General features: G+C 40.1%; 1 protein-coding gene across 1 annotated transcript in view; it reads right to left on the bottom strand.

Moving 5' to 3' along the window:
• CFAP61 (cilia and flagella associated protein 61) overlaps positions 1-20,074 on the bottom strand; it is a 134,129-nt gene that overhangs the window by 47,245 nt on the left and 66,810 nt on the right. Inside the window, exon 19 of the mRNA XM_042464382.1 lies at positions 15,369-15,496. Coding sequence (XP_042320316.1) covers positions 15,369-15,496 — 128 coding nt within the window. The remainder of the gene's footprint in view (positions 1-15,368; positions 15,497-20,074) is intronic.

Raw genomic sequence — 20,074 nt, 5'->3', positions numbered from 1 at the left:
CATAAGCATGGGAAATGCTATAAAAGGTCTGTAGATCTTCAGCCTAAGTGTCTACTGTTATTGTCATGCCATTGTCTGGTGCTGAAATATTAGTGCCAAGGCATGCATAATATATTTTGCACACTGGGGCCTGGAAACAGGCATAGATGACATTTGCACTTAGAAGCTAAGAACATCCAGGGTGTTTTTGTACCCATGGAAGTCTTCACACACTGCACTTTGTGTGTTTGCATGCATATTATTGGTTCTGATCAAATGCATATGCAGAGTAATAGGCTTCTCTTTCATATGGGGCAGAGCACATACTGATTATGGGGCATATGGGGCAGATCACATATTACATTATAACTGAGGGATGGTTATAGGAATGACAGCCAACTCTCCTCTCATATCTTTTTGGACTGCAGTTTCCATAATTTCATCATTGGCTATACTGGCCAGGGCTAATGGGAGTTGGAAGCCAAACCAACTAAATGGCTAAAGTTGCCTGCTCCTGCTCCTGGTTACCAGGAATTGTTCCATTCTGTTGAAGTGAATGGGAATGCACAATGAGAATATGTGAGTATACTAAAAACAAACAAAAAACGAAACAAATTTAAAATTTAAAGATTTGATATATGCCATGAAAGGTTAAACATTTAAGGTATATCCAGAAATAGCACATGATGTTGAGGTGCGTATCTATACCAAAGTATTATTCTCTGTTAAATGACTGCCATAAACAATGCTGCGAGGCACTATCTTTCTTCACTGGCTATGTCTTCCATTTGTCACAAACACCAGCCATTGTAATTGTGATTTCACAACAAGGCAAGATAGAACATGCCCTATTTGTCTCTGTCTTAGCATTGATCTTCTCCATTTGCTCTAAATGATGCAAGGAGACAATGTCTGAACGATTTTGCTTCAGTAATGCTAAGCACATGACAAACCACTGCATTGTTTTGCTTTGGTATTATTTTTTTTTCACCGTGGAAAAAAAGCAACGGAAAAGGGCACATATTTCAGCCAACTCATGTGGCAAACGGCAGATAGCATAAAACAATAACAATTACTAAAACATTCATTACATGTTAGCCCTGTGATCAGCAAGTAAGCACTAACTATTTAATTAGACAACTAATTAGTGGCAGGCAACAAGGAAGGCTCCTGACATTCTCAGACAAATGTAAAGATAAAAAGCCTAATTAAACAGCAAGCATTATGCTAGCTACTGCCAAACAAGACAGCTGTGCAGGATATTGTGTAATACTGGGCTACCCGATAACAGGACTTGTAGCTGTTCTTTCACAAGTAGGGCTTTAGAAGCATGCAATTTTTAAGCCATTTTAGGCTGCTAAACAGGCCCAAAGGAAGGAAAAGAGAAAAACCATTAATTTATTTCTAACTTCAGAAAACCAGGCTTTGAAAGAAATATAACCATGTAGGGAAAACGCTGTCCACTGTGAGTGGTGCTGGCCCATTTAAATAGCCATGTTCTCTTAGAGTAAACTGAGAAGTTTACTCTGAGGGGCTAACCCTTTCCTGGTCACTATTTATAAGCAATAGCTCAGTGATTACTCCAGCTTCTCAGAGCTATGAGAAAGTTCAGAGGTACAGTGTCTGTGCCAGTGTTGATTCATTTGTTTGTGTTTATTTATTAATATCGTGATTGTGCATAAAGTGAGGCAGGATACGCCAATCAGATCTCCAGAGGGAAATCTGTGAATGCTGTTCGTCTACTGCTAGGCTGTACAGACCGGCGTTATACATCAGCCTTGGGGCAGAGTGGGGGTGTAGCATCCACACGACACACACCCCGATGCTGCCCTGATGCCGCCATCATGCCTTGTGCCTGAACACATGGCAGGTGGTGTCACGGAGTCCCTTTGGCGCTGCGTCCAGATGACGCAGTGCCAAAAGGAGCCCCAGAAAGTGTCGCCATAGTGGCAAGGGCACCCTTTCCATGGTGCAAAAAGAAGCCACTTTTTGTGGCTCCTTTTTGTGTTGCGGAAATGTCAGATTGGGGCTGCGGCATGTAGTTGCTGTGGCCCTGATTAGACGAAGAAAGAGATGGCTGCAGGCCACCCCATAGGGGTGGTCTGTTCAGCCCCTGGGTTCCCAAATGTTATCTCTCTATGACCAAGAGTACATCAGGCCCTAGTTACATCACCCTAAACATAGGATGGGAGATAAATCCACCTTTCTCCTTCTCTCATTTGAAATTCCCACAGTGGTCCTGTATCAAGAAGCAGTCTTCTAAGAACTTTGAGGAACAAGTTGCTCACATTCATTCAGAATTTGATGCCCATTTTTGCACTGTGAAGGGAAGTGTCTAGGGTTTCAACTGGTCAGGACTCTTTGACCTTATCAAATGGCATCCTAGTTGCAATATATTTGTTGTTATGCTAAATGGTAGGCTAATTTAATAGTCTCTACAAAACTAGCCAGTCTCTCTGAAGATACCAGAGGTGGAGTAAGATGATGATTTTCTCCAGTAGAGCTTTTCTGATTTGTATGATCTAGTTTTTGTGCCAAATATATCCTCTCCCCCCCCCCCGCCCAGTGGTACAAATGGTCCATTTGCTTCATCTCTCTTAGAACTGAATAGGCATTCTTCATCAAGTAGGAGAACTTCTTTTCCTGACCTTATATTTTCTAACCACCCTGCAGACCTGCAGTCCTAAGCCAAATGTCTTGTTTTAGTGTCACAGAACCTGACATTACTTTCACAATACAATTGTCTCCATGACTAGATGCTCTGATTTGTTGTGCTGTCAGTCTATGCACCTTCTGCTGGAACAAAACATTGCTTTGATCACCTGGGAGATAGGCAATGAATGACAGCATTTTCTCTGAAAGAACTTCTGGTAATTTGCCACTTTGATCGCCAAACCTGATGAGCAATGGAAGCATTTCTCCAATAAATCTAAGAAATGGTCCTCTCTATCTGGAAGTGCAGAATGTGATCTTCTATCATCCTTTCATTGTGAAACTTCAACAATTTTAGGATTTGGTGCAGGAAAAGTCCATTCTTTCCGGCTGCACCTTGTAGAAGCTTTCTTATCTTCTGTATGTTGGCAGTACTGAAGATGTCTTTGTCCAAGACTACTTCACCAAGGCTGGTAGCATGGGTAAGAGAAGGAGCATAACCCATCTGAAAAGCAGAATCCTGCAACAGAATCTCTGAATCAGCATTAGATGGTTCAGCAGACTGGATGAGAAAACCAGCTTAGGCTTGTGGGGCTGGATGGACTTTGCTTGAGAAAGTTTCCTTGAGGGTTGCTTGGACCATAAACCATGAGAGGGAAGCTAACTATAGGTTCCCTTTTAAACTGTAGACTTCTGTAAGGCTTTTAGATCTGTTCTCTTATTTTGCAGTAGAAGAGGTTGGGCTGGAGGTTTGCTAGAAAAAGGGTTGGGAGCAGCAACATCACTAATGGAATTCCCTTGAGCCACCATCTGTGCTGAAAATTCAGACGCTTTGAACTGCTGAACAAAATAGTCCACACTGACAGAAGAAGACTAAGAGACCAGAAAGGCTGGAGCATGATCAAACACAGATGAAAGCAACACTACTATAGCTGTTTTTGTCTGAGCAAGGTTAGTATGAACCTAACGGCATGCTGGCACTTGGCTCTGAAGCACTATACTGATCCATGGGGGTGATGGGAAGGGGCTATTGAGTAGATGGCAAAAAAAAGCTATTGAGTAGATGGCCCTACCTCTACCAACATTTCCACTTTCTATTGCAAAAGCAGTGCTTCTCTTGATGTCATTGTCATCATCATCACAAGGAAGCTCAGGAAGTGTAGCAGAAGTCAGCCTAAAATGTGGCTGCTCAAATTGATATTTGGTAAGAAGTTAAAAAGTGTGTGTGGCTGCCTTTGATTTAGGATGGCAGCCATGAGAGTGCACTGAAACAGGTAGTCCAAAATGGTGGCCAAGCCTGTTGAAAACTAAGAGACAGGTGGTAAGAAGAATGGGATGTTGAAAAAGGGCAGGAAAATGACTTTTGACACCTATCCCTTTTAGTTAAACCTATAGTCAAGGTTTTTTATGTTGCATTTGTGCTAAAATTAATCTTGCCTTACATGGGAAAATTGGTTCTCATTCACACCGTCAGCCATTTTGTCTTCACTTGCACTGTCAAAGGTCCAACAATAAGAAAGGCATCAGCTCCCAAGGATTCCATTACTGGCAAAATAGCAGTTTTCATTGTTTCTGCCCAAATAGGCTCTTCCCACAGTTCTTGTTTGCACAGACGACTGCATGGTGCAATCAGAATTTAAGGTAGACAGTGAATGCTCCAGGAGGAATTAAGAGCCATTTTCTTTTCCATTTGTAGGATCTTATGAATCATTCCCAGAAGAGCCATGTATAGATGCAAGGGGAAGAAAGGACAGTACAAACCATTTTTTGAAAAGTAAGCTAAAGTCAAGAATACTGAAACAGAAAGTTGGAAGGACAAACAAGACACAGAACAAAGAATATACTCAAAAAGAGGTCTGGTGCCAGCATTGCTAGTTTTTGCACTACACCCATTGTGGCTTCTGTGCCGATCTTACTTGTGGAGCAAAAGCGATCACTATAGCTGCAACATTCTCTACTCTAGTTTGGCAAAAAGATTTTTTCACCTTTCCTACATTGTCAGTATACCAACACTGTCAATAAAGTAAGCAAAACCAATGGAATATATAGTACCTACATTTGTGCTTGACAATATGTAAATACACATATGACCCTGATGTATAAGGTCATAGGTATATTCAGGAATATATATTTATATAGTAAAACAGTTGTAAAACATTAAAAACATGAACTATACAACCATACAAAAACACCCTTAACTCCTGACCTTCATGAATAGTATTGTAGAGCTTACATAACAAATGTGCCGAGGATACACAAAGCTTAGCTTTTTCTTCTGACATATTTCAAAAGCAGATTTCCCCCTTGATTTTATTTATAATTGTACAGCTCTTATTTGGTATTATAATACGATTTGGTGTTTTTAGTAGCTTTATGCTGACCTTTAGCAAAAAATACATAGGAAAATCTACACACATGGAAAGCTATATTTGACAACAGGCTCTAGCTTAAAAATGATCTTTTTAAAAAGCTGAATAATCAGGGAGAGTGTTAGATACGAAAAGGGGGTAAACTTTAAATCCTTAAAGCCCTCCTTCTAAATTACTAATGTGGGTGATAGTTCATTCACATTTAGGGGCTCACTCATGTACAATAAATACATTTATTCAAAACAGTTGAAAATTACAAGGCAGTGATAGACAATAAATGCCAATCAAAATAACAACATAAAAGTTAAAGAAGCATTTAGTATGCAAGGATACAATGATATCAGGCTCTCAATTCCCAAATGAAAGCTCACTCATAATACTACAAAGAGTCTCTTTACAACTTCAGTTGATGAACTGATAAGTTTTATTGCACATTATTTTTAGCAAGACCAAAAAACAAGTACCAAAATATAGCATAAACTGTTCTTGTTTTTCATTGGTTCTTCTTACTTCAGGTTTACAAGTAAGTATTTCTGGTAAGATCTTGGTCTATATCCATTTTAAGCCTTCCCAAGTTCACTAGCATTCTTCTAATCCCCAGTTTGACCCCGTTAACAGGAGTTACAATTAATTGTGTACATTTTAATTGTCACTCACAAACAGGCAAAGCAGTAAAGGTACAAATGGTCCATTTGCCTCATTTCTATTTGTTAAGCTATCATGTAACTCAGGGCATCAGGTATTTCACATGAAACCTCCAAGAGTTTGGTACAGTCCAGCCACATGTATAGAAACTACTCTGTCAAAGCACGTTGCCTCTAAATAAAAAAAGATACCTCTTTACAAAAAATAGTGTGGCAACATGTGAAAGGGATCTAGGAGTCCAAGTAGACCACAAGTTGAACATGAGTCAACAGTGTGATGCGGCAGCTAACAAGGCCAATGCGATTTTAGGCTGCATCAATAGAAGTATCGTATCTAGATCCAGGGAAGTAATAGTGCCACTATATTCTGCTCTGGTCAGGCCCCACCTGGAATATTGTGTCCAGTTCTGGGCACCACAATTCAAAAAGGACATTGAGAAACTGGAGCGTGTCCAAAGGAGGGCAACAAAAATGGTGAAGGGTCTGGAAACCTTGCCCTATGAGGAACGACTCAGGGAGCTGGGGATGTTTAGCCTGGAGAAGAGAAGGTTAAGAGGTGATATGATAGCCCTATTTAAATACTTGAAGGGATGTCATATTGAGGAGGGAGCAAACTTGTTTTCTGCTGCTCCAGAGACTAGGACCCGGAGCAATGGATGCAAGCTACAGGAAAAGAGATTCCACCTCAACATTAGGAGGAATTTCCTGACAGTAAGGGCTGTTCGACAGTGGAACACACTTCCTCGGAGTGTAGTGGAGTCTCCTTCCTTGGAGGTCTTTAAGCAGAGGCTAGATGGCCATCTGCTGGGGATGCTTTGATCTGGATTTCCTGCATGGCAGGGGGTTGGACTGGATGGCCCTTGCGGTCTCTTCCAACTCTATGATTCTATGATTCTATGATTCTATGAGTATGAATGCCAATGCCATAATTTTTTTAACCACACTTTCCTTCATTTGAGCTGAGTAGACTTAGAAAATGGAGAAAACCACAACATCATATTGAGAATCTTTTAGATATATTATTGACTTCCCACACCATATTAGACCCAATGTCTCTCATATTTCTCTTCTAATAAACAAGCTTTTTTTAAAAAATGGACTTCTAAGCACCATGTTCTATCAATCAATACAATTTATTGAGTAGCCCAAGGGCCGTTTCAAAATACTAGTAACATAATAAAAAGCAGTATCACACAGCTATATATAAAATGTAAATACAGTGCACTAGGTGCAATAAACCTCCATACAATATAAATACATATGCATAACCTAAGCGTGCACCAGAACCAGAACATGCACTACTTGTCTACAGCTTATGTATATCTAAAAGATATACAATATGTGCTAAAGGATATACTAGAAAACAGATAAAATAAAATAGTTAACAATTAAACAGTAGTATGTAAGATAGTTACCATAGGGAATAAAACAGAATTAAAATTGGAATTGAAATGGGAGGCAAAAGTAACATAAAATATCCGTCGACATACATCAAATCTGTTCATCCCCCTTACAATTAACACCAATCATTCCAACATATCTAGATCTCAACAGCGATGCTTTATGAAGGAACCGAGCTGTAGCAATAGAGATTTTTGAATCTTGTCCACTCATAAAGTATGATGTTCTGATGTGGGTATCCCAGTATATTGTTCGTTTAATATAGGGATGAAGATATTGATCCCTTTCTGCTTGGTACAAATTACAACTAAACAAAATGTGTGCTAGATCCTCAATTTCATGATCCCCACAAATACAAATTCGTTCGTTATAAGGGATACCCTGGAATCTTCCATGTCTTACCATGGTATCAAGTTGGTCAAATTTTGCTCGGGTAAATGCCTCTCTGAGATGTTTAGGGATCTGTATTTTTAGTTAAGATGGCATTTGAAAGGACCGTTTGTAATGGCTCAACCATTTTAAATTGCCTACCCTACTGAGTGTGGCTATGTCTTCTTGAGCCGCAATGTCCAAAATTCTCTGTCTTGCACCCTTTCTTGCTTGATCATTCATAGTACAAGCTACAGGGAGGCCACAGCTCTTTATAAAGTTTAACAGTTGCCAGGACCATGTAGATTGCAATTGAGAGTGCAACTGTTCTAATAAGCATAGTCTAGGAAGTCTGTTTGGCTCCATTTCATTAATTTTACACCAGTAATTGAGCACTCTGATTTTAGCTTGAGAGCAGATAGAATAAATTTCTAATTCCGCTCTCACAGCAGCTGCTGAGGTCCTTTTATCTACTCCTAGGATACTTCTCAGATGTTGAGACTGGGCTAGTTCTGCTACTGTGGTGGAATTTAGACCCCATACTTCTGCTGCATATAAAAGCATAGGTGTAACCTTAGCTTTGTATACATTAATTATTGGGGCTAGGGAGCCTGGGTACTTGTTGACTTTTAGTTTAAGAATGAGATTCATACGTGCCTTTGTTCTAAGTGAGCTTTTATGGTGATGGCATGACCAGGATCCATTCTCATTGAATGTTACACCAAGATAGGAAAAGGACTTTACTTGTTCAATTGGTTCACCCTCTAATTGCCATCTGTGTCTCTGCTGTCTTTTACCAAAAACCATTATGTTTGACTTAGATTTATTAATGGTCAGAGAATTATTCTGGCAATAACAGCTAAGTTTTCTTAACAGCCTTCGTATACCAACTTGTGAATATGATAACATTATCATATCATCAGCATAGAGCAAGATGTTACAGGAAGTGTGTAAAACACAAGGCATATGGAGTGCTGAGTCCTTCAAATGTCCTGGTAGATCGTTTATATACAAATTAAATAGCAAGGGGGCTAATAAGCACCCTTGTCGTACCCCTCTATATGTGTCAATTCTATTGGATAAGGCTCCATTTAACCCAAGTCTCACTTTCAGACAAGTACCAGTGTACAGGGCTTTAATTAGTAACAGCAGTCTCCGTTCTATTTTAAGGTCAATCAGTTTACTCCAGAGGATTTCTCTATTCACAGTATCAAAGGCAGCTGACAGATCGATAAAGGCAGCGTATAGATGTTTTCCTTTGCTAAGGTATTTGGCAATCATATGATTTAAAATAAAACAATTATCTATGGTGGATCGATTTTGTCTAAATCCCGCTTGCTCTTCTGATAGGATGCCCTTTTCATTAACCCAACTTTCAAGTTTATTCAAAAGGAGCCTAGAATAGATTTTGGCTACGATGTCTATTAAGCTGATAGGCCTGTAATTACAGGGGTCATTATTGTTCCCCTTTTTATAAATGGGGACCACTATTGCCAATTTCCAGCCAATTGGAACCTGGCAGGTATTATTTATATGTGTGAAGAGACCTGTCAGAATAGGCACCCACCATTCACTAAATTGTTTAAATAATTCTGCCGGTAAAAAGTCCTCCCCTGGGGCTTTATTGTTTTTCAGCCCATTAATAATAGACAAAGTCTCTTCTTCCGAGACTGGTGGCCAAGGAGGCAGGAATTCGATAGCTAGGGAATCAGCGCTTAAATGCTGGGTTTCAATGGAGCTATTTAAAGCAAATAACCCTTGGAAATAATTTTCCCATTCCTTAGCAGGTATAGGGATATCATATGGGAATCTCCTTTCCTTTAGAATTCCTGAGACAGAATGCCAAAATATAGCTGAGTTGTGACTTTTAGCGGCTAACTCTAAACCTGTCCACCTTGATGAGGCATAATTTTGTTTCTTTGATTTTATTAGTTTTTTGTATTCCTTTCTGAGGGACAGCATCTTAGCTTGTACCTCACAAGAGGAACTCCGCTGTGCAGACCTCAGTGCTAACATCAGTTTCTTTTTCATTACTCTGCATTCTGTGTCAAACCAGGGAGAAAAACCTTTCTGGTGACTTTTACCCACAAGGTTGGTTGTCAGATGACACTTCAGTGTTTGACATATGTTAGTAAATGCATTGGTAACAGATGGCCATTCTGCTGAAGATGACTGAATTATATTAGCCCAGTTATCTATCTCTTCTAGTTTAAGGCTCCCTGCTATTGCAGTGGTATCAACCTTAGCCCATCTAAGTCTGCTATTCTGCCTCACCTCTTGATTATTTACGATCCAACTGTCTGCCCTACAACTTGGTCTTCGATCTGACGAGCCCCGAAATTTTACACTCACAGGTTGATGATCACTTTCCCCTCTTAGGTGGACGTCTATCTCAGAAAACATATCAGCCTTGTTTCTTGAAACACAGATAAGATCTAACACACTACTGGAATTATGTGCATGGTATGTATAGGGGTATATATATCTATCGTCCTCATCTTTGCCTCCCAGAATTTGAAGACTGGCTTTAAAAATTAGAGAAACCAAGGACAATCCAGCACTATTACATTTGTTATCTCTAGAGCGCCATTGAGGATGATTATCAAAGAATTCATTTGGTATATTATTCTTTTTAGCAAAATCATGCAGGGAAGGACCTACTTTGGCATTAAAGTCTCCCAAAAGAATTATTATAAAACGAGGGTATCTGATTGTTAGTTCATCCATAAGAACTTCTAAACTTGTCCACAAGTTGGTATTAAAGAAAGGAGATGAAATAGGAGGAATATATACATTTATCAATATCACTTCTAAAACCTTGTATGTGAATTTAATAACTAAGAAATGAGAATATTTATCCCCATTATATAAAATCTCAGCTTGCCAGTGCAAATCTTGTTTAATAAGAGTGCAAAGGCCGCCAGAAGCTCTCCCTTTGTTTTTTAATTTTTGGGCAGGGATATCCCAACATTGAAAGCCCGGGAGTTTTAATGGTTCATCCTCTGCAGTTAACCAGGTTTCCTGAATAGCAACAACATCAAATTTAGAAAGAAAACCCACTGAGTCAGTGTTCACACCTTCTTTCCAACCGGCAACATTCCATGTAACTATTTGGATACTATCCTTATTACCAAACTGTTCTAAATCAGGAGAGGGGAAATGATGTACTGACACATTCAGTCAATTGGAATCTGTATCTTCCCTCAAATTGTCTACCACAATATTGTCAATACTACCCAAATAGACACAATTGTTGATTGAGTGATCGCCTTTTGACGATAAGGTGGTACAATGTTGACGTTGTTGTAGTTGATCTTTACTCTCGGTGCCAGTCAGACTGGGAATCCCTGTTGTCTCATCCTGTGACCGGGCCCAATGTGTTACTGTCCTCTCTTCAATTACTGGGGGCTGGTTGGTAGAAGATTGTCTTTGTGCATGGTTCCTCTTCAGAGGGGTTATATCTAGACCAACCCCCTTCTCACACCGCGGCTTTGAAGCACATTCTTCAGACATATGGTCAGTTGGTGACTTCATCCTAGTTTCAGGAGTCATTAGTTGCCCCAAAGGAACACGTACACTAGTCATTGGTTGCTGAAGATTAGGCAGATCTTTCATTTGTGTGAGCAAATCACTATAAACCGAATTTGGAGAACCCAAATCTATCAGAGGCTCTGTAGAAACCACGGTGTTCCTTAGAGACTGTTTTAATTTTTCCAACTGGAGCAAAATAGTATCTTGCTCTTCTCTTGAGAGTAGACCAAATGCATCAATGAAACTGTCCTCAATCTGATGCAGACTGGGTTGATTCTCAGCTTCAGAATCCTTCCGTGTCAATACAAGGGGGATTACCACTTTTGCAGCTCTTGAGCTAGCAAATAACGGCTTAATTCTTTCTTCATGAAAGACTCTGATAGGAAAAATTTGATATCGGGCTAAATAAGCCTTCATCCTGAGTAGCATCAGAGGGATGGTAGACTGTTTAAAGGACAGGAGGATTCGTGTTTGATTTAATGACCCAGGGAGCCATTCAACAGTGTCTAAGTCTATCTGCCCTAGTTGGCAGTGAAGAAGTTTTCCCAGTGAGGATTTGATTACTTTCTTGGAAATCCACTGACCATCATTAACTCTGTTCTTATGGACACTCAATGCAATTCTTTCCGGACGGAGTATACAGTTATCTTTCACAGAAAAAGGTTCTATCAAAAATCCACTGATCACAACACACACTTACATGCCCCCAGTTTCCACTGATGGGACACTACCAAATCTATTGTTTACAAGCCTTCTGGTACAATTGCATCTGTTCAGACCCACAGGAAATATAAAAGCTCTTGGATTTACAAACAACATTTCTCAAACTACAATGTCCACCCAAAGAAGTGAAGAAAAAACCCAACAGGGCTAGATTAATACCCAGGAACCATCCACTACAAGACAGATCAAAACCACAAAATGACAGAATACCTCTAGTAGTTACCTACAGTCGCCAGCTGAGACCACTCAAATACATAATCAATGAGCTACAACAAATTCTGACAAATAACAAAATAATCTCAGAAGGACAGGGTGGCAGGCCTTTATCAGCCTGCAAACAGCATCCAAATCTTAAAGAACTATTCACTTACAGGTAATACAGGGACAAGAACTTGCCGCAAACCTAGATGCCAACTCCGTCCCCACCCTCTATGCTGGGAGCAATATTATAGGGTTAATAATATCATCCACAATATCAGAAGTTCATTTAATTGTTTTTCCTCCAGTTTGATATATACTATGCTATTCCAGTAATGATCCTCTATAGTCTACAACGGGCAAACCGGACAGTCTCTATACAAGAGGGTAAATGTACATTAGTCTGACATTAGAAAAGGCAGTACAGTCAGCCCTCCATATCTATGGATTCTTGAGAGATTTTGGCAGTGCCATGTTGCCATTGTCACAAATTGGTGGCAGTAGTGCGATCAAAAAAGACCCATTGTGCTGCCATCCGAGAGAATAATAATAAAATAAATAAATAAAAATTTTATTTGTATACCGCCCTTCTTACAATCAGGGCGGTGAACAACATCTATCAAATACAATACATGTGTGTACATATAATAAACAGCAAATTACAATTAAAATCACAGATTAAAAACCGGTTCTGGCCAGCATGCCACTGCTGTCAGAGGTGGGGGGGGGAGACTAGCTGGAGCCTGTATCTGGGAATGCTAGCTTAAACAAGAAGGTTTTTAGTTCCTTCTTGAAGTGGGTTAGGGAGGTGGCCGAGCGGAGCTCTCCGGGCAGCGAGTTCCAGAGGGTCGGGGCCGAGATGGTAAAGGTCCTCCTAGCTGTGGAGGCCAATCTTGCTCCAGGGACCCTCAGTAACTGCTGCCAAAGCATTCCCCGCATCCATATCCTCCCCCTCCCTCTACCAAGCAACAAAAGGAACAGAGGTGTGCCACAGCAGACATCCTCCGTTCCAAAGCAGGCATGGACACAGCCCTCCTGCCCCAAGCGCCGCTGCAAAAATGCGCACCTCCGACAACCCGAGGAGAACCGCCCGGCAGCAAACACAGCTCTTGGTGGAGTCCGGTGGCAAGGGGAGGCGTGGCAGAGGAGGAGACCAGGCAAGCTGGCTTTAAGCGTGCCACTGCCCTGACACACCCCTCTCTCCGCCTTCCCCCCAGATGTCCCAAATTTGGCTCACCAGAGCCGCCGCCGAGATGCAAATGGAGAATGGAGTCCAAACAAACAGTCTGTGGGCGGCCTCCCCGGGCCGGTGCGCAGATGCGCACCTCCGACAACCTGAGGAGAACCGCCCAGAAGCAAACACAGCTCTCGGTGGAGTCCGGTGGCAAGGGGAGGCGTGGCGGAGGAGGAGACCAGGCAAGCTGGCTTTAAGCATGCCGCTGCCCTGACACGCTCCTCTCTCCGCCTTTCCCCCAGATGTCCCAAATTTGGCTCACCAGAGAAGTAGTTGGGTGGATGGGTCTCATCTCCACACATGGGTTTGGGATATAAGAAAGGTCACAACTTTTATTTGATTACAGCTATAGAAGGCTTGGCCTGTATAGGATCAAATTCACATATTCGCCAACGTGCCTGTCATCAGTTAACTGAACCCAGCCCGCATGTTGGGTGTCACTAAAGTGATGGAAATGGGATGTCACATGGGTGAAAGCCTCTGTGTGGATCCCCCTCCCCACCTGGGTGTGAGGCTGGGTCTCACACCCCTGAGCCCACATCACCCTCACCCCAAGGCCCCTTAAGCCCTCCCCCCACCAGCAAGACAAGCATTTGCTCTCAAACTCTATCCAGTCCCATGACAAACTGTCTCCCAAAGTTGGGACAAGTATAAATAAACTGTAGCATTTAGCCACAGACAAAGGGAGTGAGAGTGAGATGAGATTCAAAGCGAGACTGAGACTCGGCCACACTGGAAGCTACTATGCACCTCACTGGCAGCCCTGAGTGAAAATTTTGCCCTCTCCAGCAAGTCCTACTTCTGTGCCAAGACTGACTGACTGGCTGTTTATTCCCATGTGCAAACTGTGCAGGGCATCTGGAAAAAGACTTTAGTAGTGGGAGAAAATGGTGCTAAGTCTCTGCTCCCCCTCTCCACCATGTATTGCATGTATTCCAGGTAAGTCTGGGGCCATTTCTTGGCACAATAAAAATGATCATGACTTTTAGAACTAGTAGGTGTAGGTAATGGAACTGTAACAAATTATATGATACTATCTATCATGTATCTACCTTAAAATTAACTACCTTAAAATTACTTAGGACAGTGTCTTAGATTGTACAGTGGGTCCTTGGTATTTACTGGGATTTGGTTCCAGGACCCCTCGTGGATAACAAAATCTGTGGAGCTCAAGTCTCATTAAATACAATATCACAGTAAGATGGTGTGCCTTGTATAAAATGGCAAAATCTAGGTCTGCTTTCTGAAATTTATATATTTTAAAGATATTTTCAAACCATAGATGCCTGAATCTATGGATAAAAAATCTGTGGATATGGAGGGCTGGCTGTATATCAATTAATGGGCATTTATTTATATTTTAATGTTGTAACTGTAACTCTGAATTATATTCCAGATGTTTCAAACGAAGGTGCAAAAACCGATTATATATTTCATAACGTTTTGCAATTTGACAACTCCCACTAATAGACAATGGTTGTTAGGTTTGTAAAAATGAACATGCAGATAAACTAATAGACATGATACATGGTAAGAATGTCATAACTGATTTTTATTTTAAGTGGAAAATCTTTTATTGTATTTTGGAAGTATCATGTTGATACACTGATTAGACAGATTCAATATTCAAACATTGAAAATGTAAAAAAATTGAATGGTCAATGAGAATGTCATTGATAGAATACTAGTAAAGCAAAAACAACTCAAGAGTACCAGAGCAAAGAAGTATTTAGGCCAGGCCTATCTTCCCATTCCAGTTATTTTGGCTAGAAAGGGCAAGCTAAAACATCCTAACAGTTTTTAGTTTTCTAGCTCAGCACAGAACCACACAGTACTCAACACAGAACAGTAACTCTAGCAAATTTTCCTTTCCTTTCACTTCAAACAAAGAGAATCATCTGTACAAGGCAAGGAAAAGCAGGTCTTCTCTACTCTTTGATCAATGCCTGAGGCTACCTTTCAGGTGGTCCTGCTAGCAGATGGTTCTGCAAGAAGACGTATGTTGTCCACCCTGCTGGTACTTGTTGTAGGGAATAGAAGTGTACCTGAAGCATGTTAGCTTCACATAGAGTGGAATCAACTCGAGTTGCCCCAACACTGGAGTAAACTGGTAGAGGTCAGGATTTTTGTGCCAGCACCAGTATGCCATGGAGCTTTTGGCCAGGGAAGCATCTACAAGTTAATACAGGTATGGAATAAAGTACAGCAGACTTAAAGAATAATAAATTCCCCCAATTAAAATGAATGATACAAAAGAGAAAAACATACCAAAAAATCAGTGTTTCCAAGAAGGAGATGGCAACATTTGATGCACCAACAACTACAATTCTAGCATTCACAGACACCTTTGGCTCTAAGGACAACTTTCGATTAAAGTGGTTCAAAGCATACTTTAACTGTAAAAGGAATAAAAAACAAAAAGGCAGCCATCAAAATGGTGAAAATCCTTCAACAGCTTTCTAACAGCTTTACAGAAGTACACATAGACATTGAAATACTCTCAGTCACACATAAAACATCAACTCATGAAGAAATTGAGCATATTCTACTATTTATGGTGGGGGGGAGCACAATCTCTTTTGGTGCTGAAGACAGCATTTCCTCACATGTAATCTACTGGGAACCAATGTGGTATAGTGGTTTGAGTGTTGTACTAGGAGTCTAGGAGACCAGGGTTCGAATCTCTCCATCATCAATACACCAATAAAACTTGGCTCTCTTCAGTGTCATCAATATACCAACAGTAATTAGTTGGTAACTAAAAGCAACCAGATCCCTTCTGATCTTGGAAGCAAAGCCACATGAGTCCTGGTTAGTCATCGGGTAGGAGACTGCCAACGACTGCCTGGTGATGTAGGCTATATTTAAGAGGAAGGAACTGGCAAATCCACTTCTGAGTATTCCTTGTCAAAGAAAACCCAGTGAAATTAATGGGGTCATCACAAGTCAACAGGTGATTTGAAGGAACATGCATACACACCCCAAAATAATGTAAACAGAATTTAAAAAGAAAAAAAAAACAGATTAAGAACTTCGACTAATAAATCAAAGTTTACTCTTAATACAGAGATGCTGTTATTCAGGATGGCTAAAATGGGAATAGCAGCACTTCCTGTTTCAAATGAGGTTTCAGTCCCCATGAAACTGGTCCTTTCACGGGTCATAATTATAGCACTATGATTCCATTTTAACTGCCATGGCTTTCTATGCCAAGGTTTCCTATGAAATCCTGGAATCTGTAGGTGAGGAAAGGGTATGTAGAATTCTCAGCAAAAGAGCTCTTGTGTCTCATCAAAAGTACAAATCCCAGAATTCCACAAGATGCAACCATGGCAGTTAAAGTGGAATCACAATGCTATAACCATATAGAGTGAAATGGTCCTTAGACTACACTTTGGGATTATTTTTAGACCTAGTTACCATGTGGTACTTTTGGTAGGAATACTTTCACCTAGCTTGGATGACTATGCCAGCTGAACCTCTTAATGATCACATCCATATTAGTTTACTTACACATTTGACAAGGAATTGTCTTTAAAAAAACATTTGACAACTTAGATGGTCCAAAAATGGAGCAGTATAGTGTGATATCAGGATTTTACTTTCAGAGTATGTAATTTCCATCTTGTTTTATCTTCACTGGCTTATAGTTCATTTCAGCACATCAGTATCTATCTATCTATCTATCTATCTATCTATCTATCTATCTATCTAGTACCTACCTACTTAGCTCAAGGATTTAAAGTTGAAATGATGGAGAACCAGATTTGAAATACCACTTTTTTCTTTGATACAACCTTATCCTCAATATCATCACATTTTAGTTGAAGTCATGACTGGCTGGATGCAAGACAGGTGTTTTTGTGCTATTACATTTATATTCTAGGTATGTAGAGGATAACACTGTAAGAGAATGTTCTACTACTGCTGAGGGAAATCCCAATATTATACCATCTTCTATAGCAATTCTGTAAAGTGTAAATATCACATGGTGTACATATATCAAAATATTTTCTCAGATACATGTGCAAGCATGTGTGATTGCCATATTTTGCTGTGAGAAATACTGGCAGCATTACTACTGGTCACAATAGTGCTAGTATATAGAGATGCCCAACACTTGTAGAAGAACAGAAAGCAGGTTCTGTGAACAAGATTTAGCTTCTGAATCACTTCACAGACTTCTCTAAAGTGTTCTTGCACAACAGAATCTAAACAGACGAAGTGCATTCCTGCAGACAGAAATATGGACAAATAACATGGGTACACTGCTTATGAATTCTTCCTTTTTCCAACCTATAGATTTATAATCTTCCTTTGATCATATTTTGCAGTGCAACCATGACATCCAGTGGCCAATGCCAGTTAAAATTGCACTGAATTAAGTGGCATCCCTACAAATATTCCAGAAAATGTTGCCCAACATTTTTCAATTACTGTCTACCTAGTCATATCTCTATTACACTTCATATAAATAAAGAAAGGAGTATTTTTGCACCTTCAAGACTAACTCATTTATTTCAGCATAAGCTTTCATGGTCTACCACCTTTTTTCTTATTTCTATGGAGTGCAGCCTCAGTAAGCAAACATTCATATACAAGAAGGATGGGTGGGATGGGGGGACGTAAAATGTAACAGTAACGGGAAATGTGCCAACATGGCAATGTGGTCACAAATGCAGGTCTTAATGGCAGTGGCTAAAAACTTTAAAAAAGACATTGGTGGGTGACAAGTACATCCTAATTTAGATAAGAAGACAAACACATGTCTGATAGAGAAGTCTTTGTCTAAGCCCAGTGAAAAGCAAATTAACATATATATTTAGCTGGACATGGATACGCAAATTACAGTTAGAAAAAATATGTTCAAATACTACCATAAAACATGCTAAAATTGTTAGACAGAATCATATTTCAATACTACCATTCTTATCTGACAAGAGTTCCAGGCTAAAGAAGAGATAAAACTTAATACACATCTACTGGAAAATTCTCCCACGTTAACTGCACTTAAAAAACTCACAAGAAAACACTAACAGTGGCCAAAAGAAAGAAAAGAAATAATGGGTGACAGATAAAACACTTCATGCAATAAAAGAAAGAAGAAAAACAGAAGCAAAGGGAGACAGGAACAAAACCAGAAGTGTGAACACAACTGTGCAACATCTGATGTGCAGGATAAGGAGAAATAATACAATGACAAATGTAGAAAATAGAAGACAACATTAAAAAGGGAAAAACAAGAGACCTCTATAAAAAAAAATCCAAGAAATTAAAGTCAAGTTCAAACCAAGGGCGGGGATGCTCTATGGAGAAAAACAGCACGTAATACAAGAACAAGAAGAAATAAAAAGATGTTGGAGGCAATACACAGAAAAGTTATACAAAAGAGATGAGGGAATCAATGAGATTTGGAATGAGGAGCCATAAGAAGATGAACCCCAAATTCTAAGAAGTGAAGTGGAATCTGCAATAAAGCAAATGGAAAAAAATAAATCACCGGGAACAGATGATATCCCAATTGAATTGCTACAATGACCACAGACAGATGCAACTGTAGTGCTAACTAAAATATGCCAACAAATATGGAAAACAAAGAGGTGGCCAACAGACTGGAAATGCTCAATATACATACCAATCCATAAGAAAGAAGATACAATAGGCTTCAGCAACTATAGGACAATAGCACTAATCTCACTTGCAAGCAAAATAATGCTCAAAATTCTGCAGCACAGACTCTAACCATACATGGAGAGAGAAATTCCAGAGGTGCAAACAAGAGTCAGAAAAGGAGGGGGCACTAGGGACCACATTGCAAATATGTGATGGCTAATGGAACACACCAAAGAATTCCAAAAAAAGAATCAGCATGTGTTTCATAGAGTACAGCCAAGCATTTGATAATGAAAAGCTATGGAATGCACTCACAGACATGGGGGTGCCACTACATCTGATAGTCCTAATAAAGGATCTATATCAAGGACAAGAGCTCACAGTTAGAGCAGAATTTGGGGAAAGTGGTTCCCAATAGGCAAAGGGGTCGGGCAAGGCTGCATCATATCACCCTACGTTTTTAATTTATATGCTGAAAACATCATAAGAAAACCAGAATTAGAATCAGAAAAAGGAGGAGTTAAGATAGGAAGAAGTGACATTAACAATCTAAGTTATGTGGATGACACCATAATAATAGCAGGAGACATTCAGGAATTGGAACAGTTAATAAGGAAGGTCAAAGATGAAAGTACAAAGGCAGGCCTGATGCTGAATATAAAGAAAACAAAAATAATGACCACAGAAGAAATACACAAATTCAATTTAGACAAGGAGAACATTGAAATAGTTAAAGAATTTCCATATCTAGGATCAAACATTGACTAGAATGGAGATTGCAGTCAAGAAATAATAAGAAGACTAGGGACTTTTTCACATGGCGACCTATGTGCTTCCATCCTGAAAATGGTTAAAGTGTTGGCATCCCAGAAAAGCAAGCAAATTCGCTAATGCTTATCACACATAGATCACAACAAGGGGTTAAAAGCACATTACTTAGGCAAGAAAGTAGGTCGAAAGCGAATTTAGGTTTCAGGCGGATGTGGACAAATTCCCTTGCTAGCTTGGAAATAACTTTTTTGTGCATGCTCTGAACTGTCATTTCTACAAGTGCTTACACAGACATGCTCCAGAGAGAGGAGGGAAACCAGAGAGGAAAATCCTCTTTGCCCCAGAAGCTGTTTCAGGGGAAGGGAGGCTGAGGTTTCCCTTTGCAAACTCCCTTAAAAACCACACACAAACGCACACACCAGAGAGAAAGAGGATGGGGCTGATCCATAAAGCTGCCTAATTTCAGCAAAGGCTGAAACTTCCAGATGCCCTCCTTTTCCAGGACATATCCTCCATTTCTCCCTCCTATACAGGAGGAATTCCAAAATGTCCTCTCCCTCAGCCTTCTCTCACCAGCTGTTCCCTGCAGG

Source organism: Sceloporus undulatus, chromosome 4, assembly GCF_019175285.1.
Source record: "Sceloporus undulatus isolate JIND9_A2432 ecotype Alabama chromosome 4, SceUnd_v1.1, whole genome shotgun sequence".
NCBI classification, from domain to species: domain Eukaryota; kingdom Metazoa; phylum Chordata; class Lepidosauria; order Squamata; family Phrynosomatidae; genus Sceloporus; species Sceloporus undulatus.
This window is presented reverse-complemented; position numbering and strand designations above follow the sequence as displayed.